Source organism: Fringilla coelebs (assembly GCF_963513975.1).
Source record: "Fringilla coelebs genome assembly, chromosome: 28".
Classification (NCBI taxonomy): Eukaryota; Metazoa; Chordata; class Aves; order Passeriformes; family Fringillidae; genus Fringilla; species Fringilla coelebs.
In genome coordinates, this window is record NC_140054.1 from 1,263,412 (window position 1) to 1,287,868 (window position 24,457).

General features: G+C 61.8%; 2 protein-coding genes across 2 annotated transcripts; both read right to left on the reverse strand.

Annotated features, from left to right (window-relative positions):
• Window positions 1–675: 675 nt before the first annotated feature.
• Window positions 676–4,183, reverse strand: FABP3 (fatty acid binding protein 3). The gene is made up of 4 exons (XM_084222527.1): window positions 4,024–4,183; window positions 3,157–3,329; window positions 1,082–1,183; window positions 676–969 (listed from the first exon to the last, which is right to left on the reverse strand). The coding sequence occupies exons 1-4, from the start codon at window positions 4,094–4,096 to the stop codon at window positions 916–918; spliced, it is 402 nt and encodes a 133-aa protein (XP_084078653.1). The 5' UTR covers window positions 4,097–4,183; the 3' UTR covers window positions 676–915.
• Window positions 4,184–7,748: 3,565 nt separating this feature from the next.
• Window positions 7,749–24,195, reverse strand: LOC311163640 (cAMP-dependent protein kinase inhibitor beta-like). Its single transcript, XM_084222666.1, has 5 exons — window positions 23,838–24,195; window positions 10,821–11,037; window positions 9,319–9,423; window positions 8,914–9,065; window positions 7,749–8,217 (listed from the first exon to the last, which is right to left on the reverse strand). Exons 4-5 carry the CDS (start codon window positions 9,056–9,058, stop codon window positions 8,135–8,137), a joined length of 228 nt encoding a protein of 75 aa, XP_084078792.1. The 5' UTR covers window positions 9,059–9,065; window positions 9,319–9,423; window positions 10,821–11,037; window positions 23,838–24,195; the 3' UTR covers window positions 7,749–8,134.
• Window positions 24,196–24,457: the final 262 nt, after the last annotated feature.

Below are 24,457 nucleotides of genomic sequence, written 5' to 3' on the forward strand. Positions count from 1 at the left end.
TCATCTTGGGCAGGGGGAGAACAGCACTGGCTGGGTGGAGGAGATGGGAAAGGGTTTTTTTGGGAAGTTCTGGCTGCTTCCCCAGGTTCCCTGGGGTGGGAAGGGGGTGTGTGTTGAGGTAACCCATAGGAGAAGCCTGGAGGGAGCATAAATCTTGTAACTGGAGCTGAAGGTCAGGGGAAGGGATGGCAGGGGAGGGTGCCAGGAGCACCTTGGCCCTGCTGGCACAGATGTGAAGGGGGGAAGGAGCTGCCCCAGCAGCCTCGGGCTCTGCAGGGAGCTGGGACGGGTTGGCAGCTGTTGGTGTGGCAGGAGATTGGGACTGCTGATGCAGCCTCTCCTTAGCCCTTTTCCTTCCCTGTGCTTCCCACCCTAGCTCCCCATGGCTGCATCCCCCTTTGGGGCCATTTCCCTTCCCAAACCCTGATGCAAGAGCTCAGGACCTGTGTCCCAGGGGACAGAGCCCCTCTGCTGGGGCTGTGGGGCTGCCTTCTGAATCGGCCTGGCCGGGAGGGGCATTCCCGGAGAGCGCACTGAAGATCTGATCCCCGCAGGGTGGAGAAGAGGCTGGGATGGGCTACTGGGACCACTGGCCGTTAACCCCATCCCTGCCACCCGTGTGGGTGGACACAAAGGCCCAAAACTGCCTTTTCCCGAGTAAGCAGAGCACAGAGCTGTAACAACACCTTTATTATTTTTCCATGTGACTTTTCCCACTATCAATTAAAAAAGAACCCAACAACAAACCACGAAACCACCACCCGAGCCCCTCGAGCCCCTGCAGGCGCCGGGCGGGGCCAGGGGCGGCCCCGCTGGGGCAGCGGCTCCGAGCGCACGGGAAGCAGTGCCTGGCACGGGGCCAGGAGCTGGGGACGATGTGGCACCGGGTGACAGGCAGGGGACCTGGGACAGCGTCTATGTCGCCTTCTCGTAGGTGCGGGTGGAGACGACGTTGCCCATGGTGAGAGTCTGGGGACAGAGAGTGGGGGAGTTAGTGCTGCCCTGCCCAGCTCCGAGCTGAGCTCTTCCCACTTCAAATCAGTTCCGAGTTGGGAACGTCAGAATAAAACCATTTCCTTACCAGAATTAATTTCCCATCCTTCAGCTCCCGGACCAGCGATGTCTCCTTCCCGTCCCACTTCTGCACGTGCACGAGTTTGCCTCCATCCAGTTTGACCAAGGACTGCAGGGAGGGATCGAGACCCGCAGTTATTTTCCTCTCCGGGGTTTATCCCTCAGAGGGGACCCTGGAGCCCCGCGGGGCTCGGGATCAGCCTGGGGGTGCCGCTGCGGGGATGCCCACCTGGCACCGTGCCCGCCTGGCTGGGTCAGCCGCGCTCAGCCCAGCCCGGATCCTGCCCTGGCTCACGGCCTCGGCTGTCCCCCTGTGACCCCGGGTGCCACCGGCACGGTCACCCTGCCCTCCGCTCCTGCGCCACCGCGACCTGTCCCGGCCGCGCTCCCAAGCGCCGCTCGCCGGCTCCGGCGGGGAGCGGAGAGGCGGGGCGGGGATCGGGGCTTGGAGCCGAACCTTCCCTGCCCTGCCGGGCCCGCCGAGGGGTTTTGGAGCGGCTGATGCGGCCAACGCGCCTCTCTGGCCGCGCTGGTGTTTGCACAGCGCCGCTGCTGACTCAGCCCCGGGAGCCCGGCCCGTGCCAAGGTTACTGTGACAGCGCCGGCCGCGGCACGCAGGGCGGGGTGGTGCCGGGACAGCCGCTGGCACCGGCACTGGCACCGCCTGCCTGTCCCCATCCTGCCCTGTGCCCCACACCAGCCCCTCCGGAGCCGGGGGCTGCCCCTCGGTGCCCCCATGGCTGGGTCTCTGGTGTGCTCCAGCCCCGGATCCCCACAAGGCTCCGGGCGCTCCCTCAGACCCCAATGCCCCCCACAGCTGGGTCCCCCCACTGCTCAGCTGTCCAAAAGTTTGGGTACCCGCAGGGTTTGGGAGCCCCACAGCCAGAGGGCAGGGATGGATGGAATACTGAGGAGAAATTCCTCCCTGGGAGGGGGTGAGGCCCTGGCACAGGAGCCCAGAGCAGCTGTGGCTGCCCCTGGATCCCTGCCAGTGCCCAAGGCCAGGCTGGACATTGGGGCTGGAGCACCTGGGACAGTGGGAGTTGTCCCTGCCATGGCAGGGGTGGCACTGGGTGGGATTTCAGCTCCCTTCCATTCCAACCCAAACCATTCCATGCTATCCCGGGTGCCCCACAACTCCCTGCACCCCACGGCTGACCCCATCCTGTCCAGCCCCGTGCCTCGGGCAGCCGTCCTGGCCCCGCTGACCCATCACGTGCCCTCTGGCCCCGGCCGAGGGACACCCCAAGGGCACGGCCCGGGCTGGGCAGGAGCCGCGGGCCGGTCACACGTCCCTTGAGCGGCCGCCAGGAGCTGGGGCGGGCAGGGAGCTCACACTCAGCCCCTTCCCCCAGCCTCACGCCGAGCCCGGCCCTTTGTGCTGCCTGCTCTGGGGCCAGGAAAGGGGTTTGTGGCCAAAGAGCCCCCAGGTTCCTCCCGAGGTGCCCCCGGGCTGGGTGTGGGGAGCAGAGCTGCCAGCTGCTCCGTGCATGGAGCGGCAGCTGGAATCTAGGAAAAATCAGGAGCTGGGCCACTCCTTCGAGGGAAAATGTTCCCGCAGGGTGGGAGAGGCCAGGAAAGTCACCGCTCTCCCTCAGGTGATTTTTTCCTTGCTCTTACAGGGAGGAGCAGCCTGGCCTGGGAAGGTTTGAGCTCCCCAGGGAGCCGCGGCCCTGGGATGAGCCCTGGAAGTGGCACGGACCAGCTGGGATTGTCCCGGAGCTCCATCCCTGCAGGCACAGAGGGGAGTGGGCTCATAAAAAGGGGGGTGGTGCCCCTCTTCCCCCGGAGCACGGACACTTCCCACCGCCCCACCACGGCCGCTGGCCTCCTCTTGAGCAAGCTGGCACTCGCCAGCCCGGCTCTTGCTCAACCTTCCCGGCAGCTCCGTCCTGCCCCGGGACAGCCCAGCTGCAGAACGGGGTCGGGGGGGCTGCCAGGACGGAACCAGGCTCGAGCGGGCACAGAGGTGCTCCCCTGTCACAGGCAGCAGGGATGGAGCCCCGGGGTGATGGAGGGATCCCCCGGAGCCCACAGAGCCTTTCGGGGGTGCCGCGGGGCGGGGAGGGGCTGGGAGCTCACCTTGACGTGCCTGTCATCCGCCGTGGTCTCGTCGAACTCCTCGCCCAGCTTGAAGGTGATCTCGGTGTTCTTGAAGGTGCTCTGGGTCTTCACGGTGACCTTGTCGCCGTCCAGCTCGATGATGGTGGTGGGCTTGGTGAAGCCGGCCACCTGCCGCGTGGCGAAGCCCACGCCTGGGGACCGAGGGGTGAGGGCGTGCAGGGGCACGATGCGGCCACCCAGCCCCGGCATCGCCCCCGAGCTCTTCCACCCCGCGCTGGTGGAGGGTTTACCCCAAAACTGCTGCCCCTCATGGTCCTGGGGGGCTCCGTGCACCCCCGGGGCCGGAGCAGAGTGGGGGGGCCAGGGAGGGACGGATCCGGGACCAGCACCCACCCACCCTGAGCTGGGTGAGGGGGGGACACTGGTGTCTGTCCCCCCTTCCCCGTCCTGCTTTGCCCTGACCATGCTGGGGCTGGCTGATGGAGGGGTCCTGAGCGACCCCCTGCACCCACGGGGGGCATCTCATCCCTCCACCCTCTGCCAAAGGCTGCGCCCGGGGCGGGCACGGGAAAGACGCGACCCCTCACCGAGCCTGGGACCCCCTCACCCAGCCGGGGACCCCTCACCCAGCCTGGGACCCCCTCACCCAGCCTGGGACCCCCTCACCCAGCCTGGGACCCCCTCACCCAACCCGGCCCCACGTGCACAAAACCCCAGAGCCCCCCTAAACCACCCACGGAGGCAGCAGCGACCCCCCCTCCGCCTGCAGCCCCCCAAGCCAGACCCCCGGGGGGGGGTGGGGGTTCGCCAAGCAAATTGGGGGGACATAGAAAAAAAAAAAAAGAAAAAAAGGGAGTGATGTGACTCCGAGCCGCGCCCACTCACCCAGAGCCTTCATGTACTCATCGAAATTGTTGGTGTCCACCAGCTTCCAGGTGCCCACGAAGGCGTCGACCATGGCGAGGGGGCGCGGGGGGGCCGCAGACGCGCGGGGGTCCGGCCGGCTGCGAGCGAGGCACCGCCTGCAGCTGCTCCGGCCCCGCAGCCGCCTTAAATAATGTCCTCATCACATGATTGGAAAGAGCACAACGCGCTCCAGAAATACTCCCCGGCAGCGCTGCCAGCGGCCACCCCGGGCCGGCCACCCGCCCCCGGCCACCGCCCCCCGCCCCGACCCCCGGGCAGGGCCGGGCACCGCCAGAGGGGCGCTCGGGTCCTGAGCCGTGCCCGGGCTCGGCGGGGCTCGGCGGGGACGGGGGCGCTGAGGCGGGGCGGAGGTGGGCACGGGGGTGTGCCCAGCCCGGGTGGTCCCGTGGGTGCGTGGGGAGGGGCAGGTGCTGGCCCTGGGCACAGTCAGGGCGTGGGGACAGGGACAGTGGGGGTGCCCTTTAGGGACACGGGTGGCGGGGATAGGGGAGCTGAGCTGGGGAAACTGAGGTACGGGGACAGGGGAGATAAGCTGGGGAAACTGAGGCACGGGGACAGGGCAATTGAGCTGGGGAAACTGGGGCACGGGGACAGGGCAGCTGAGCTGGGAAACTGAGGCACGGGCAGCTGAGCTGGGGAAACAGGCACGGGGAGCAGGGAGCACGGCGGGGGTGTGGGAATACATGTGGGGGCTCCAGGAGAGTGTGGGGACACCTGTGACACCCCCTCAATTCCGTGTGTCTGTGGGGACGCGGGACCCGCTCCCTGCTCGGTGTGCCTGTGTGTGAACCTGTCCCCTTCCTGTGTGCGCGGGGACACACGCGTGTGCCACCAGTGGTGCTTTGGGTGCCGGGGGGCGCTGGGGACAAGGACAGGCACGGGGCTGTGGGACCTCAGAAGGTCCCCCCCATGTCCCCGTGCTTTGGGCTCCAGCGCATCCCCAGCCCCTTCCCAGCGCGGGTGGGGTCACCCCTGGCCATGGCATTCGCTGTCCCCTGGACCCCAGGGGACGGTGCCCGCCCCTGCCCCCATCCCCGGGTCGTGGAGGGACCCAGCTGGGGGCTCAGGTGTCCCTGAGCCCGGTGACAGCAGTGTGTCCCCTTGTCTTGGGGACTCGGGGGTCAAAGGCACCCGGGCCGTGAGGGACCGCAGACACCTTCTCCCTGTCTCTGGCCCCTGTGTGACATCACACAAACCCAAAAATAGCCGGAGCTCGTGTTCAGCGTCCTCCTGCTGGCACCGCCACCGAGCAGGACCCCTCACCTCGTGCCCTGGGGGCACAGGACCTGTCCCCGTGGGACGGGTGTCCCCTGCCCCGGCGGGGACACCGGGCAGGGCTCTGCGTGCCAGGGTCACACGGACAATTTATTCCCCAGGGAGACAGAGCCCTCATGGCCTGGGGGGGACACAGAGGGCAAGGACTGTCCTCTGTCCCCTCACCTGGGTGGGTGTCCCTGCACGGCCCTGTCCCCTTGGGTGCTCGCTCTACAACGAGACCCTGAGATTGGAGCATTGACAGGAACGGCTGCCCTGGCACAGGGACACCAAGGCACAGGGACACCCCAGCATAGGGACACCCCAGCACAGGGACACCCCAGCACAGGGACACCCCAGCACAGGGACACCGAAGAACAGGGACACCTCAACACGGGGATATTTCAACACGGGGACACCCTGGCACAGGGACACCCCGGCACAGGGACACCTCAACACAGGGACACCCCAGCATAGGGACACCTCAACAAAGGGACACCCCGGCACCGGGACACCCAGCATAGGGACACCCCAACACAGGGACACCAATCCACATGGAGCACCTATGGGCAGGGTCACCCATGCATGGTGACACCCATCCACAGGGTCACCCATCCACAGGAGTGCCCATGCACAGGGACACCGGGGCACAGGGACACCGGGGCACAGGGACACCAGGACACAGGGACACCCACATGGCTGCCCCTGCACACCCACCAGCAGGAGCACCCATGAACACGGCCTCCCACCCACCTGCAGGGATGCACACAGACACACACAGACACACACACACACACACACATATATCCCTGCACACGTGCACACACACACGGATGCACACACACACTGATGCACACACACACAGATGCACACACACACACAGATGCACACACACACACAGATGTGCACACACACACACAGATGCACACACACACACAGATGCACACACACACAGATGCACACACACATAGATGCACACACACAGATGCACACACACACAGATGCACACACAGATGCACAGACACACAGATGCACACAGACACACATGCACACACACACACAGATGCGCACACACAGATGCACACACACACACAGACACACAGATGCACAGACACAGATGCACACACACACAGGTGCACACACACAGATGCACACACACACACACACACACACACACACACACACACATATATCCCTGCACACGTGCACACACACACTGATGCACACACAAATAAATGCCCGTGCACATGGGTGCCCGTGGATGCCCACACACACGGATGCACACTCACACGGGACTCCATGCCCATGAAACCCACACAAACCAGTGCCCATGAGCACACAAATGCCCCACACAGCCACTGCAGTGTGTGGGGGTGCCCATGACCCTACACATGGGTACACACACACACAGGAGAGCCCATGACGGTGTAAACGGGTGCCCACGCACAGGGATGCCCATGCACGCGTCCACTCACCCCCAACCCTCCCTCCCATCCAGGACTGCCCTCCACGCCAAGGTGCCCGGGAGCCCCAGGGTGGCCGCGACACCGTGGGGTGCTGGGGACGGTGGCCCCGCCTGTGGCCCCGCCGGTGGCCCCGCACGGCTCTCCTGGTCCCCGGGAGACGGCCAGAGGGGACCCGGGCTGCGGGATTCCTTTGCTGGTGCCACAGCGACAGCTATAGGTGACCGTCCGGGACGGGATGGGATGGATGGAGGGAGGGAGGGAGGGATGGAGGGAGGGAGGGAGGGATGGGGTGGGCCCGGCCCCACGTCCAACCACCCGTCCCTGCCAGGTCCTGTGCCGCTCCTGGGCCACTCCCGCCTGTCGTGGCAAAAGCCTGAAGTGTTTCCAGAGCTGAGCAAACACCTCAAGAAGGTCCCAGCAGCGCGGGCATCTGGATGGCTCCATGCCAGTTGGATTGTCCTGATTCCAGGGGCTTCCCAGGAGTTCCGGCTCCGGCCAGCGGCCAGCGACCCCCAGGGCCGGCAGAGGAGCCCTCCCTCAGTCCCTCAGTGCCCGGGCAGGGGGGCAGAGCAGAGATTCGGGGAGCACGGCCAGAGCCCGGGAAAGCCCCACTCCGTGTCCCCCGCGTCCCCAAACGCCACAGGACCCGGCTGGCCCCGCCCGGGGCTGGGGAGGGGATCCGGCGTGGGGACAGTGGGTGACCTGGCTCGGGGGCTGGGGGTGCTCCGAACAGCATCCCCTGCTCCCCACCCCAAAACTCACCAGCATCCCCCATTCCCTGGAGGGGGGACCACGCTGGGGGGCTCCGCTCCTCAGGGGGACCCCTCAGAGACGTGCTGGCAGTTTTGCTTAAGGGCTGGGGGGCTCTCGGGTTGTGTTTCCAACCTCACACCCCCCAAAATTTGGGAGTGGCTCCCTGAGTCACCCAGAAGAAAGGCCAGGAGACGAGGGGGTACCCAAAAACATCACAGTGAACACCACACTCAGCAAGAAACACCCGTGGCTGCTCCTGCGGCCAGGAGGGCCCCCCCGGGACCCCCCCGCGCTCGGCTCCGCCAAATGCCCCAGAAGAAAAATATTCCTCCCCCCGGGGAGGCCAAAACATCCCACCCCCCCGAGTCCTGGCCCAGGGCGTGGGTGGGAATCGCCCCTTGGTCACGGCAGGTCCCCTCCATGTCCCCTCCATGTCCCCGCCACGCGCGGCTCCCCCATGGCCGGGGGACGCTCCGGGGTCTCGCTGCGGCAGCACCGAGGAAATCCCAGCGGACTCCGGCTGAGCCAGGAGAGCTGGGCTGGTGCCCCACGGCCTCCTCCTTCCTCCGCCGGTCACAAATGTCCCCCCGGCGGGGTTAGGACGTGTCCTTCAGCTCGGGGCTGGGGGGCTGCGGAGGGGGCACCTCCGCTGAGGGCGACTGCATGTCCTGGGCACTGCCTGCCGGGAGAGACGGGGACAGAGTCATGGCAAGGGGTCAGAACGCGGAATCACGGAGTCATCGAGGCTTGGAAAGAGCTCCAAGAGCATCGAGTCCAGCCTGTGCCCGATGCCCGCCTTGTCCCCAGCCCAGTGACCAGGCGTTCCTTGGACACCTCCAGGGATGGGCACTCCAAACCCCCCTGGGCAGCTCCAATGCCTGGACACCATTTCCAAGGAGAAATTATCCCCAATATCCAACCTGGACCTCCCATGGCCGTTCCCTCTGCTCCTGTCCCTGGAGCACAACCCGACCCCCCGGCTGTCCCCTCCTGCCAGGAGCTGTGCAGAGCCACAAGGGCCCCCTGAGCCTCCTTTGCTCCAGGCTCAGCCCCTGCCCAGCTCCCTCAGGGATTCTCCAGCCCCTTCCCAGCTCCCTCAGGAATTCTCCAGCCCCTTCCCAGCTCCCTCAGGAATTCTCCAGTCCCTTCCCAGCTCCCTCAGGGATTCTCCAGCCCCTGCCCAGCTCCCTCAGGAATTCTCCAGCTCCTTCCCAGCTCCCTCAGCCTCTCCTGGGGGTCCAACCCCTTCCCCAGCTCTGTTCCCTTCCCTGGACTCGCTCCAGCCCCTCAGTGTCCTTGTCCCCCAGCACGGGATGAACACGGGAACCGCTGTCCCTGCTCACCCCGCATCCTCCCCCCGCTCCTGGTCGCCCACCTGCGCTCAGGGACATCTCGGCCAGTTTGAGGGGCAGGTCGGCGGGGCTGACGCCGGCCGGCGAGCCCAGGATGTCGGGCAGGGCATTGCGCCGGCCCGTCCTGCCCGAGGATGCGAAGTCCAGCACGGGTTCCACCTCGGTCATGCTAACCCTGCGGAGAGATGTCCCCTCTGTCACCCCCGGAGCATGGCCAGCTAAAGGGGCCCGGCTCTGCTCCGGGCTGGCTGCTCTGGTGCCCTCTGCTCCCCCCTGCACTCCCCCTGCCCCCAGGACCACCCTGCAGCCCCTGGGGCTTTCGCCACCACCCTGGCACCTCTGGGGGCTCTGATCTCTGCCGGGCACTGCGGCCTGGAGGGAGGGGGCTCCCAGGGTCCCACCAGCCCCCCCAGCCCAGGCAGCCTTACCGGGCACCCTCCAGCCTGGCCTGGCACCGCGTCTGCCCCGTGCCCAGGTGAGGGACACCACGGGGGACAGGGATCCGTCCTGGCTGGGTCCCCTCTGGCCCTGACCTGGGGGAGGCAGAGCAGGGGTCACCAATGGGGGCAGGACAAAGGAGGGTGAAAACAGAGCAGGGAGCGGGTCTGGGGGTGACCATGGGCTGGGACCCCATGGGAGCACCCACAGCACCCCCAGGGCCTCCTTTGTGGGTGGAAGGATAGATGGATGGATGGATGGATGGATGGATGGATGGATGGATGGATGGATGGATGGATGGAGGATGGATGGGGGATGGATGGATGGATGGATGGATGGATGGATGGATGGATGGATGATGGATGGATGGATGGATGATGGATGGATGGATGGAGGGATGGATGGATGGATGGATGATGGATGGATGGATGGATGATGGATGATGGATGGATGGATGGATGGATGGATGGATGGATGGATGGATGGATGATGGATGGATGGATGGATGGATGGATGGATGGATGGATGGATGATGGATGGATGGATGATGGATGGATGGATGGATGGATGGATGGATGGATGGATGGATGGATGATGGATGGATGGATGGATGGATGATGGATGGATGGATGGATGATGGATGGATGGATGATGGATGGATGGATGGATGGATGGATGGATGGATGGATGATGGATGGATGGATGGATGGATGGATGGATGGATGATGGATGGATGGATGGATGGATGGATGGATGGGGGATGGATGGATGGATGGATGGATGGATGATGGATGGATGGATGGATGGATGGATGATGGATGGATGGATGGATGGATGGATGGATGGATGGATGGATGATGGATGGATGGGTGGGTGGGTGGGTGGGTGGATGGATGATGGATGATGGATGGATGGGTGGGTGGGTGGGTGGATGGATGGATGGATGGATGGATGGATGGATGGATGGATGGATGGATGGGGGATGGATGGATGGATGGATGGGGATGCAGAGGTGACAGGGATGGAGGCTGAGCCAGCACTGCCAGGGAACTGCATGGAGTCCCCAACCTGGGGACACCACCGTGTCCCTTGGAGAGTGGCTCTTGCTGAGCCAGGCTGGCAGCAGCACTGCTGGGGTGCCCTGGGTGGGTGGGGGCACTCCTGGGAAGCCCCTGGAACCAGGAAAATCCGACTGGCACGGAGCCATCCAGATGCCCACACTGCTGGGACCTTCTTGAGGCGTCTGCTCAGCTCTGGAAACACTTTGGGCTTTTGCCATGGGAGGGGGGAGTGGCCCAGGGGTGGCCCAGGGGTGGCACAGGAGCTGGCAGGGACAAGGGGCCCTCCCCCCCCCCCCAGATCCTCTCCACCCCCCCAGAGCACAGGGACCCCAAAATCCCACCCCAGCAACCCCATCCACTCCAGGCCAGATGTTGGTGGCAATGCTGGGACTGGTGTCCCCAAGCTGGTGACAGTGGGGGCGTGAACTCACCGGTGTCCTGCTGGGAATTCCTGCTGGGAGTCACTGGGAATTCCTGCTGGGAGTCACTGGGAGTCACTGAGAATCCCTGCTGGGAGTCACTGGGAGTAACTGGGAGTCACTGGGAGTCACTGGGAGTCACTGGGAATCCCTGCTGGGAGTCACTGCAGGGAGGACGAGCCAAGGTCCTTGGGAGCGGGCGCTGTGTGCACGGGAGGGGTGGCCACAGCTGCGGGGAGGAGGAGAAAGAAATGATTAACCCGGGAGGTGATTAGTGATTCGTTAATTAGTGATCAGTGCTGGGGTGGCTGTGCCATCAGGAGCAGGACCTGGGTGCTGCTCAGGGGGGAAACTGAGGCACGGAGCCAGGCTGGCAGTGACAAAGGCAGGGGTGGGGACAAAGGTTCCCTGTACACCTGCACAGCCATTGCCCCCTGGAGCCACCTGCACTGCTCCAGCACAGGTGTGGGCAGTGTCACAGGTGTGGGCAGTGTCACAGGTGTGGGCAGAGTCACAGGTGTGGGCAGTGTCACAGCTGTGGGCAGTGTCACAGGTGTGGGCAATGTCACATGTGTGAATTGTCACGTGTATGAATTGTCACAGGTGTGTGCAGTGTCACAGGTGTGGGCAGTGTCACAGGTGTGAATTGTCATGTGTGTGAATTGTCACAGGTGTGTGCATTGTCACATGTGTGTGCAGTGTCACATGAGTATGAATTGTCCCAGGTGTGTGCAGTGTCACATGTGTGTGCAGTGTCACAGGTGTGGGCATTGTCACGTGTGTGAACTGTCACAGGTGTGTGCATTGTCACATGTGTGTGAATTGTCATGTGTGTGTGCATTGTCACAGATACGTGTGTCTGTGTGTGTCACCTGTGGCTGGGCTGTTCCTTGTGCCCATACAGGTGTGTGCACGTGTGACACTCCCTGTCACACCTGTGTGACAGTGTGGCACCCCCTGACACATCTGTGCATGTGTGGCACCCCCTGACACGTCTATGTGACAGTGTGGCATTCCCTGTCACACATCTGTACGTGTGTGGCACTCCCTGACACATCTGTGTGACAGTGTGGCACTCCCTGACACATCTGTGTGTGTGTGACACTCCCTGACACGTCTGTGTGACAGTGTGGCACTCTCTGCCACATGTGGCCTGTGTGACACCCCCTGCCACACTGTGTGGCACTCCCTGTCGCTGTGCCTGCCCGTGTGGCCCCTCCTGGCTCCCGGTGCCACAGCCGTGTCACCTCCTTGTCCCAGAGTTTGTCCCACCCCCCACCCGCTCAAGGTCACGTCCCTCCCCAGGCACCGCCTGTGCCACAGCAGCACCCGGGGGAGCCTGAGCCTGGCACGGGGACACGTGTGCCACCCCCGGGGTGTCCCCCCGTGTCCCCGGGGGGTTGGGGACACACACCCTGTGTGCCGGTGTGGGCACACGAGCACAGGCGTTAGGGAGAGGTCCTGCACGGAAAGGGCTGCGCAGGAGCCACCACGGGGATGTGGCACTTGGGGACAGGGCGGTGGCCGAGGGAACGGCCGGACTCTGATGGCGGGCACTGCCAGGCTGAGGGGTTCGGTGAGACCCTGCGGGTCCCTGACGCCGTGTTCACACACACGTGTGCACGCTCACACACGCTCACACTTACACACGTGTGCACACTCACACTCACACACACACTCACTCACAGGCACACTCACACACACACTCACACACTCTCACATGTGTTCACGCTCACACTCACATGTGTTCATGCTCATACTCACACACATACACACGCACTCACACACACTCACTCACACACATACATACGTGTTCACACTCACACTCACACACACTCTCACATTCACGCACCCTACCACACACTCACACATGTTCACGCTCACACTCACACACTCACTCACTCACGCACACACTCTCACTCACATTCACACACTCACACACACTCACACACGAGTTCACACTCACACATTCACGCTCACTCACATTCACTCACACTCACACACTCACACACGTGTTCATACTCTCACACACTCACACTCACTCACACCCGTATTCACACTCACACACACACTCCCTCACACCCGTGCTCACACTCACACTTACTCACACCCGTGTTCACACTCACACACTCACACTCACACCCGTGTTCACACTCACACACACACTCACTCACACCCGTGCTCACACTCACGCACACTCACACTCACACACTCCCTCACACCCGTGCTCACACTCACACTCCCTCACACCCGTGCTCACACTCACACACTCACTCACACCCGTGCTCACACTCACACACACACTCACACACTCCCTCACACCCGTGCTCACACTCACACACACACTCACACTCCCTCACACCCGTGTTCACACTCACACTCACACTCCCTCACACCCGTGCTCACACTCACACACACACTCACACACTCCCTCACACCCGTGCTCACACTCACACACACACTCACACTCCCTCACACCCGTGTTCACACTCACACTCACACTCCCTCACACCCGTGCTCACACTCACACACTCACTCACACCCGTGCTCACACTCACACACACACTCACACACTCACTCACACCCGTGCTCACACTCACACACTCACACTCACTCACACCCGTGCTCACACTCACACACAAACTCACACACTCCCTCACACCCGTGCTCACACTCACACCCGTGCTCACACTCACGCACACTCCCCGCCCCAGCCCAGCCGCAGCCCGGCCGGATCCGCGCTCCCCCGGCACACAGCGCTGGGAGCCGGCAGCGCCCGGCCCCGGCCCCGCCCGGCCCTGCCCGTGCCCTTCCTGCGGCTCCCCGGGATGGGGACGGGGTTGGACCCGCTCTGAAGAGCCCCACCGGGACCAGGGCCCTGCTGCTGGCTGGGGACACAAACCCGGCGCTGTCACCACCCCGAGCTCTCCTGGGATGCAGCACTGCAGTCCCAGGGGCCCATCGGGCTGTCCCCACGCCCTGGGGACAATGGCCAAGCCACCAACACCTGCCCCATGCCACGACCTCCAGGTCTGTAGCCCCACATTCCTCCTCACAGAGAAAAGCAAGGCACAATTCTTCCCAAGAATATTTCTGGGTTTCACATTCTCTGAACCTCAGAGAAAGGAAAAATAATTCTTCTCTCATTTACTGCTCCTGTGTTGTGCCAAAGCAGAATGCAGTGTGGAGATTGCTTACCCAGAGTGATGGGGTTTTGTTTCCTTGGCCTGTCAGGGCCAGGTGTGTGTGTGTGTGTGTTGGGTGACAGTCACCAGATTCTGTGCAGTGTGTGCAGGGCTGAGTGCTTGGCAGATTCAGTTTAGATGTGATGTAATATAGATGGAATAATACAGTATCAGTAATTAATTAGCCTTCTGATATCAGTGGAGTCCCCCTCATCATTCCTCCGTCACTGGGGCCACCACAGCACAGCTATGCAGGCAATTCCAACCCAAACGGGGCAAATCCCCCTGGATAAACCCGGTGAGGGAAGATTTCCCCCTCTAAGCAGGGACACTTTTGGTGGCTTAGCTTGGTCTCAGCCTAAAAAAGCTCCCAGAGTCACATGGAAGGTCCTGGGGCCGCTGGCTCCTGCTTTAATGCCCCTAATGGGATCGAGGAGGGAAGGGCAGAAATAAACCTTAATCCCCACTGGGGATGGGCAGGGAAGGTGCTGGGAGAGGTGGAGGGAGGAGATGGACAGGGATGAGCTCCTTGGTCAGGTTCCCTGGGAGCAGCAGAGCCCTGGAGGAGGGGAGGAAGGTGCTGAAGGGGCAGAGAAAGGTGAGACCTGTCACAGACATATTTTAGGAACAATCCTTTTGCCAGGATCGTTTCTCCTGAGAAGCTTCAGCTTCCCCATGTTTTGCTGCTTTGGAATGTGATTTGGAGAATTGTTCACCCAGAATGTGAAATTGTTTTTACTTGATGACCAATGACAGCCACCTGTGTCAAGGCTGTGAGCAGTCACAAGATTTTATCATCATTCCTTCCTTTCCTGGCTAGCCTTGTGATGAAATCCTTTCTTCTCTTCTTTTAGTATAGTTTTAATATATCATTTTAATATAATATATATAATAAAATAATAAATCAGCCTTCTGAAACATGGAGTCAAGATTCTCATCTCTTCCCTCATCCTGGGCCCCCTGCAAACACGACCACAGAGACCCAGCTGGGGCTGGAGCAGTCACAGGAGCCCAGGTCAGGGTCACACACATCCATGATCCCCTCAGCAGCAGTGTGTCCCAACTTTTTGGGGTTGCTGGAGGTGGCAGGGAGCCCAAACTGCACCTGGAGCCTGGAGACCACCAGGCACACCCACTTATGATGTGTGCTGGGACAGCAGGCTGAGCTCTCCCCCAGACCAGAGACAACAGACCAGGAATGCTCCAGGAATTCAGGGCCTGGGAGGTGTTACAGGAATCTTGAGGATTCATTTAACCACAAGGATTTGCTTCTTCTGCTTCTGAGTTGTTAGTGGGTCAGGAGCTCCTCTGGAAGGGGATTTGGGGCATTTAATGATCTTGGCTTCCTCTCTCTGGGGGGTTCCTCCTGCTTGTTTAGTTCAACATTTTATGGGATCTGTGCAGGGAGTGCTGCAGCCTGGAACAAACCATCAAAAATCCACCAGCAACCCCTCAACGCCGATGAACAGGATGAAAAATGGGAAGGATTTAGCGAGATGAAACTGTAAAATTGAGTGGAATGGGAAGGAAAGAGATGCCCCAGGTCAGAAGGGAATGGGAGCATCACCAGGAAAATGAGCCAGGAGTCCACACAGGAGGAAAATCCAATGGGCTTGGCTTAACCAGAGCCTGGGAGCCAGCAGGCAGCCTGAGCAGCCCCGGAGCTGGGAGCAGCAGATGGCAATAATTAAACACAGGATAAAATCTGGAGAGCCTGGAGCTCCCCTGGGGAGGCAGCAGGTTCAGCTCCTCTCCAGGGAAGTGGCTGCAGGAGCCCTGGGGATGCTGAGCCAGGTGGGAACAGGCTGTGTCACCTGCCCAGGGACAGCTCCAGGATCCCAGGGAGAGGGAAAGAGGGGGATAAACACAGTCCTGAACTCAGAGTTTCCTGGGAAAGGGGGAAAAGCTGCAGGAATGTGGGATAGTGCAGGAATATTGAACATGGAGGTGCAGAACGACTTTTGGGACAGGTTTTGCTCCACACAAGGGAGTGTCTGGAGAGGATGATCCCTCCTGGCAGGGATGCAGCTTCCAGACCCATTCCTGTGGGATGCTGGCACCCCCCTGCCTGCCCTGGGCAGCAGAACCTCTCCAACCATGGCCTGGCATTTTCATCCCTAAATCCCCAGGATTCCAGGTGGGCCAGGCAGGAATTTGGGCCAGCTCAGATCTCGCTGGGCACCTCGGGAGTGATGGTCTGGAGTGAAGTGTGCAGGGATGCACGTGAGCCTGCATCCTGCTTGGAGCACCAGCAAGGTCTCCCACTGGTTTCCCCCCAGTTTTCCTCTGGCTCTTTTCCTCCTTTGCTCTTTCCCAAAGCTCTGAGGAATTGTTCCAGTGGGATTTCTAAGCAGGGGTGACACTGGCAGCTCCCCAAAGCTCTGGCACATCCTGGTACCCTCAGGGTTGGTTCTTCCCCAGGATTTCCTTCCCAGCAAACCCCCCATTCCAAAGGCTTTGGACAAGTGGCTCCCACTCCTTCCCTCTCTGTGGAGCAGATCCCCCTTGCTGGGATAATTCCCCTTCCAGAGGAATCCCCATCACCCTCTAAGCCCCCTCCTGTTGTGTCCTGCCTTGAGCTCTGGCCTTCCTCCTGCTCTTGCACACTCATCCTCACAGCCAGACCAGCTTCCCCTCTTCTCCACCACTCCTGTTTGTGCTTGGATTATGTCACCCATGGATCTGGGAGATGCTGAAGGGTCTCTTTGTCCCCTCCATCACCCTCACATCCCTTCCCCTGCTCCCTGCCTGGTCTCCATCGCTGCCCTGCAGATGGGCAGGACCAGCTTTAGGCTCAGTCCCATCCCTGCTCACACCCAAATCCTGAATTGTTCCACCCAGACACCTCCCTGGATCCCAGGAATCCTTTTAAAGATCAGCCTTCATCCTCTGCTTCCTTTTGCACAATTCAGGGTCTGCCCAGAGCAGCTGTGGCTGCCCCTGGATCCCTGGCAGTGCCCAAGGCCAGGCTGGACATTGGGGCTGGAGCACCTGGCACAGGGGGAGGTGTCCCTGGGCTGGAAGGAGCTGGCATTGAAGATCCCTTCCCACCCAAACCACTCTGGCATTCAGATTCCTGAATCCAGGATGAGAACCAGGAGCAAAGCCCATTGCAGCAAATGGATCCAGGAAAGGAAAGAATGATTTGCTGGAAGGTTCCAGGTGCCCCAGGGCTATTTCCCACAGGGGGTTTGTAGCCTGGCAAGGCCTGGTTGGAGAGGTTTGGGCTCTCCCAGGGTGCCCAGAGCAGCTGGGGCTGCCCCTGGAGCCCTGGCAGTGCCCAGGGCCAGGCTGGAGCACCTGGGGCAGTGGGAGGTGTCCCTGCCATGGCAGGGGTGGCTCTGGGTGGGATTTCAGGTCCTTTCCAACCAGGCATTCTATGACAATTTTTTTTTTTTAGGGGTTTTTTCCCAGCTGTAGGACTCGGAATTTTTATTTCCACACAAAACCTGAGCCGTGTCCCAGCTAACACCAGCCTGGGCAAAGCATAAACCCTTCCCTTCAGGGGCTCAGCTGGGCTTGTGGGATGCTGAGACCTAAATTCCTGTTGGAGGCAAGGAGAAGGAAGGGCTCTGAACTGGGACGGTGGTGAGCTCCATTCCCTGCAGTTCCCGGCTTCCAGCAGGGCGATGTGCAGGGGAGGAGGGGTTTGCTGCCGCCAGCCGCGGAATGGAGCCGCCGGCAGGAGCAGAGCTCTGCTATTGCTCTGTCACTCAGGGGGATGATGGCAGAGTTCAGCTGTGCCTAAAATCCGAGCTGAGTCTGTCCAGAAGGGATTTCAGGCTGCTTGTATAAACTGTCCCTTTGGTTTTTAGTGCTGGAAACACAAACCAGAGCAAGCCCTGCTCCGGTGTGGGAGTGAGCCCAGCTCTTGTGCTCCCGGACATCCCAACCCTAAATTTCCCCGGGCAAACTCAAACTCTGCCAACCCAAATCCAGGTGTTTGCAGACCTGGGGGTGCTCACACCACATCCCACACCAGGGCTTGGCTTCCCCACCGTGCAGTGAGCCCAGAGAAATTCCCCTCTGGATCCTGCAGGCCTGCACTGGGCCAGGGAACAGCGCTCCAGAGGACTCAGCAGATTAATCCTGGCACTGCCCTGCTGAGCTCAGCATCTCCCACGAGTCTACACCGGGATAAAATCGAGGTGTTTTTCCCCTGGGAGCAGCACGAGGGGCATCCTGGAAAGAAGCTGAAAGCAGCTGGCAAACCTGGCTGTGTGATTCCCTCTGGAGCAGCTGGATTCCAGCCCTGGACAGGCCTGACTGGAGAGCAGAGCACCAGAGGCTCAGAGGCACAAGGCCATGGGCTGGCACTGCACCCCAAACCTGCAGGAGGGATGGAGAGCCTGGAGAACCTCAGCCCAGAGAGGGAATGCCAAATCCCAGCTCCTCGTGCTCATCCCCTGAGCTCCCAGCCCAGCACACATCAAGGCTGCTCTCCCCTGGGATCCCAGCTCTCCCCTGGGGGATGTTTCCATCTCTTTGTGCTCCCAAGGAGGATTTCTGGCTTTCCCCAGCACACGGAGCAGGGTTTGGGGCGCTGTGAGGGCGAGGTCCCTCTGCCAGGAGGCACTCGGGGCTCTGGGAATGCTGCTGGCAGGAGGGCAGCCCCGGGGCAGGGATCAGCTCCCCGGCCAGCTCTGATCCCTGGGCTGGGCAGAGCACGGCAGGGACAGGGCTCAGGGACAGCAGCAATGTCCCCTCTGCAGCACCAGGGGTGAGGAAAGCGCCCGGAACCGGCAGCCATGGCCATTCCCTGCGGGAACAGGGCCCATCCCGAGGGCTGGCAGCGCCTTCATTCCCAGCACCAGGAGACAGCTCTGGGATCCAACCGGGCACCAGCAGGGAGAGCCCCTCAGTGGGGGGACGGAGGGAGGGAGGGAGGGAGGGAGGGAAGTGGCGGAAGGAAGTGGTGGAAGTGACGGAAGTGACAGAAGGAAGGAAGAAAAGAAGTGGTGGAAGTGGCAGAAATGGTGGAAGGAAGTGGCGGAAGGAAGTGGCGGAAGGAAGGAAGTGGCGGAAGGAAGTGGCGGAAGGAAGGAAGGAAGGAAGTGGCGGGCGGAAGGAAGTGGCGGAAGGAAGGAAGGAAGGGCGGAAGGAAGGGCGGAAGGAAGGGCGGAAGGGCGGAAGGAAGGAAGGAAGTGGCGGAAGGAAGGAAGGAAGGAAGGAAGTGGCGGAAGGAAGGAAGGAAGTGGCGGAAGGAAGTGGCGGAAGGAAGGAAGGAAGGAAGGAAGGAAGGAAGGAAGGAAGGAAGGAAGGAAGGAAGGAAGGAAGGAAGGAAGGAAGGAAGGAAGGAAGGAAGGAAGGAAGGAAGGAAGGAAGGAAGGAAGGAAGGAAGGAAGGAAGGAAGGAAGGAAGGAAGGAAGGAAGGAAGTGGCGGAAGGAAGTGGCGGAAGGAAGGAAGGAAGTGGCGGAAGGAAGGAAGGAAGTGGCGGAAGGAAGGAAGTGGCGGAAGGAAGGAAGGAAGTGGCGGAAGGAAGGAAGTGGCGGAAGGAAGGAAGGAAGGAAGTGGCGGAAGGAAGTGGCGGAAGGAAGTGGCGGAAGGAAGTGGCGGAAGGAAGTGGCGGAAGGAAGGAAGTGGCGGAAGGAAGGAAGTGGCGGAAGGAAGGAAGTGGCGGAAGGAAGGAAGGAAGGAAGGAAGGAAGGAAGGAAGTGGCGGAAGGAAGGAAGGAAGTGGCGGAAGGAAGGAAGTGGCGGAAGGAAGGAAGGAAGTGGCGGAAGGAAGGAAGGAAGTGGCGGAAGGAAGGAAGTGGCGGAAGGAAGGAAGTGGCGGAAGGAAGGAAGTGGCGGAAGGAAGGAAGGAAGGAAGGAAGTGGCGGAAGGAAGGAAGGAAGGAAGGAAGGAAGGAAGGAAGGAAGGAAGGAAGGAAGGAAGGAAGGAAGGAAGGAAGGAAGGAAGGAAGGAAGGAAGGAAGGAAGGAAGGAAGGAAGGAAGGAAGGAAGGAAGGAAGGAAGGAAGGAAGGAAGGAAGGAAGGAAGGAAGGAAGGAAGGAAGGAAGGAAGGAAGGAAGGAAGGAAGGAAGGAAGGAAGGAAGGAAGGAAGGAAGGAAGGAAGGAAGGAAGGAAGGAAGGAAGGAAGGAAGGAAGGAAGGAAGGAAGGAAGGAAGGAAGGAAGGAAGGAAGGAAGGAAGGAAGGAAGGAAGGAAGGAAGGAAGGAAGGAAGGAAGGAAGGAAGGAAGGAAGGAAGGAAGGAAGGAAGGAAGGAAGGAAGGAAGGAAGTGGTGGACGTGGCGGACGTGGCGGACATGGCGTAAGTGGCAGAAGGAAGGAAGGGATGGATCCCACCCCATCCCAGGGAGGAATGGAGGCTGCTCCAGCCTCTCCCAGCCCAGCCAGGTGTTCTCCAGCCTGTAGGCCATGACCTGTTCCAGAGCTATTCCTATTCCATCCTCCACCCCCATCAGTTAATTCCCTTTAATTAACTGATTAAAGGTAATCAGCTGGAGTGGTGGGAGGAGCACAGGGATTCCTGCTGGGGAGTTTGGGTGCCAATCAGAGACCCTGCAGAGGTGCAGGGTGAGCCTCCCTCCCCACATTCCTCATTCCCATCAGCTGCATCCAGCTCCTTTTTTGAGTCCAAGGGGGAAACACCACGGCCCCTTGGGCATGAGTGGGCAACCTGGCCTGGTTAACCTGGCTAACCCAGCCTGGTTAACCTGGATAACCTGGACAAACCAGCCTGGTTAACCGGGACAAACCAGCCTGGTTAACCTGGATGACCTGGATAACCCAGCCTGGTTAACCTGGAAAACCCAGCCTAGTTAACCTGGATAACCCAGCCTGGTTAACCTGGATAACCTGGACAAACCAGCCTGGATAACACAGCCTGGTTAACCTGGACCACCCAACGTGGTTAACCCAGATAACCTGGACAAACCAGCCTGGTTAACTTGGATAACCCAGCCTGGTTAACCTGGAAAACCCAGCCTGGTTAACCTGGATAACCTGGACAAACCAGCCTGGATAACCCAGCCTGGTTTACCTGGACAACCCAACTTGGGTAACCTAGATAACTCAGCCTGGTTAACCTGGACAAACCAGCCTGTTTAACTTGGATAACCCAGCCTGGTTAACCTGGATAACCTGGACAAACCACCCTGGATAACCTGGATAACCCAGCTTGGTTAACCTGGACAACCCAACCTGGTTAACCTGGACAACCCAGCCCAGTTAACCTGGATAACCCAGCCTGGATACAGTTAACCTGGATAACCCAGCCTGGATAGCCTGGTTAACGTGGATAACCCAGCCTGGTTAACCTGGAAAACCCAGCCTGGATAACCTGGATAACCCAGCCTGGTTAACCTGGACAACCCAACCTGGGTAGCCTGGATAACCCAGCCTGGTTAACCTGGACAACCCAGCCTGGTTAACCTGGATAACCAAACCTGGGTAACCTGGATAACCCAGCCTGGTTAACCTGGATAACCTGGACAAACCAGCCTGGTTAACCTGGATAACCAAACCTGGGTAACCTGGATAACCCAGCCCTGCTCTGGGACTCAGGGGAGTCAACAGCAGCTCTGCCTCTCCGTGGGGAAGGAAGTGATCTAATGAGGGTAATTAGGGTGATTGAGCCCTGGGTAATGGAGCTCCCAGCAGAACCCTCAGTTCCCTGCTCTGACACACCACAAACTGTAATTTGCATCATACAACCAGGTAATTTAGCATAATGAAGGTGTCACCCACACGCACAGCGGTTCCATTCCTGGCCAGGCCCAGGCTCCCTCTCCCCAAAGGGTTTTCAGCCCTGCTCCAGCCCCGGCTGGAGCTGCCGGGCAGGATCCAGGCACGGAACGGGGACACCCGCGGCTCTCCTGGCTGTGGAGTGTGGGTGGCACCGGGATGGGTGCCAGGGGAAACCCAGAGAGCTGGGGGCTGTCACAGGGTGCCAGCTGGGTGCCACCAAGCACGTCCCAGGCTGTGCCACGCCGGGAGTGCCACGGGCTGGGTGGCACCAGAGCTCAGACACCATCTCCCTGCAGGAGCTCCTTCTCCATCTGCCACCGGTGCCACCTGGGGAGGACCCTGGGGAGGACCCTGGTCCAGCTGGGATTGCAGGAGGCCCCCAGCCCTGCTGGAGCACCGGGATTCCAGGGAGCAGAGGCAGCTGAAGCTTCCCTGGCAGCTCTGTCTCTCTGGGGAGCCCTGGGCATGGCTTCCCCAGCCCCTGGGTGCCTGTGGATCCTTCCCACTGTAGCTCAGCCCCGGGGAGGTGGGAAACTTCCAGGGCACCCAGCTCTGAGGCAGCAACTCCCACCCAGTGGTGAGGCCTTGCGTGGAGGTGATCCAGATGTTTCCCTGCACCGAGGGTGGGAGCACCATCAGGACCCTCCAGGTGCCACCACCTGTGCCAAAACCCCAGCCCTGGCAAGCTGGCAGGGAGGGGACCAGCAGCCAAGGAGGGACGAAATCTGTGCAGGTGCTCTGGGGTTAGAGGCATGGCTGGAAATCCGTGATGGAGCAGAGCCAGTCCCAATGGCTCAGGGCTGAGCCAGGAGCTGGAATTGTCCATTCCAGGAGCCCAAGGAACTGGAATTGCCCTTTCCAGGAGCTGGAATTGCCATTCCAGGAGCTGGAACTGCCCTTTCCAGGAGCTGGAACTGCCCTTTCCAGGAGCTGGAATTGCCATTCCAGAAGCTGGAATTGCTGTTCCAGGAGCTGGAATTGCCATTCCAAGAGCCAAGGACAGAGTAGGGCCGGGGTCCCCATCCTGTTCATGTGCCCCAAGGTCTGGAGCCCCCATCAGGGCTCCTCCAGCTGCCCCAGGAGCTGAAGCCCAAGGTCTCCCCACAACCAAACCCCCAGAGCTCCCCCCCTCTGCCTCCCAGCGCCCCAGCCCGGGCAGCAATGCCGGGATTCCCTCAATTCCAAGCGAGGATCGGGCTCTGCCTCCACCTTTCCCCTCCCCCATCTCCTGCTCTGGGGGGAAGGGTGAGGACAGGGCACAGTGGCAGGGCTGGGTCCCTTGTGACAGCGAGGACTGGGGTGTCCCTTGGTGGACACCCCAAGGTCACGGGCTGGGAGCATTCGGGGTGAGCAGGGGACATCCTGCCTCTGCCGCCTCCTCGGTGGCACTGCCACCCAGCCAGGGGACAGCAGCCAGCTCCGGGGACCGAAGGGACCCGATCCAAGCATCTGCAGGGGCAATCTGCCAACACGATGCCCCGAAGGCGGGGAGGAGGGGCTGTGCCTGGGGGAAGCCCTTTCCTCCCGGGAGGAAGCACCGCACGAGCGTGTCCCCTGCGCGGGGTGCTCGGCCCTGGGGGGCTCCGCTGCCTGGAGACCCCCGCAGCTCCCCGGGCCCAAATCGCCTGGGAAGCTCCAGCCCGGGAAGCTGAGGGCTGGAGCTGGGGGTGGGGTAGAAGCGGGAGCTGAGAGGAGGACAGGGCAGGGGGAAGGGTGGAGGGGGCAGCGGTGGCCCAGGACATGCAGGCTGCGACAGAGGTGCCACCGTGGGGGTTGATCTGAGTGCCCACCCTGGGACAGACGAGCCTTGCTCGGTGCCTCAGCTCTGCTCCCCCAAATCCTCCCCTGAGCCCCCTGGCCCTGGAGGGTGGCACAGACACCCCAAGCTCTCGAGAGACACCTGACCGCAGCTGCTGCCAACTTTCATCCCCCCGAAACCCATCTGTCCCCGAAGCCACCGCCACCCCCTGACCCTCCGGCCTCTCCACCTTCCCAGGGAGGTGCCCGGGGTGGGCACGTCCTTTCCGGGGGGGCCGCCCAGTCCCCGGGGCGGGAACCTGGTCCCTCGCCCCGGGGAGCCCAGGACACTCCGCGGTGGCCCAGGGCCTCGGTGCCACCGCGTCACCTGCTCCCAGCAGCCACCAGCCGCTCACCTGGTGCCGGCGGCGATCCCGGTGCCGGTGCCGACGCCGGTGGTGATGGTGACACCGAAGGTGATGCCGCCGCCGGTGCCGGTGTTGATGCTGCTGCCGGTGCCGGGGGCGATGGGGATGTCGGTGCCGGGGGCGATGCCGGTGCCGCTGTTGATGCTGATTCCGGTGTCGGTGCCGATGGTGATGCCGGTGCCGATGGTGATGCCGGTGCCGATGGTGATGCCGGTGCCGGTGCCAGCCCGGCTGCCGGGGGAAGGATGCTCGGCGCTCGGCAGGAGCCGCGGGGAAGCCTCCGGCTCCAGGCGGCCCTGGGGCACCCGGGGCCGAGCCGCCGCCGCCGCCGCCCGCCCAGCGCCGCCGCTCCCGCCCGGCCCGGCCCCTGCTCGGCGCGGGGGGGACCCAGCGCCGGCCCCGCCCGCCGCCCCCCCTCTCCCCCCGCCGCCGGGGCCGCCCCTCGGCCCCCCCCCGGGCTGCCGTGTCCCCGCGTCCCCCCGCGCTGACACAAGGGGAGGGAGGGCTGTGCCATCCCCCCGGGTCCCGAGCTCCGGGGGACTCTGCCCCGCTCGGACCCCCGGCCCGGGCGGGGGGCTCGCAGCCCGGCGTGGCCACCAGCCCTGCTC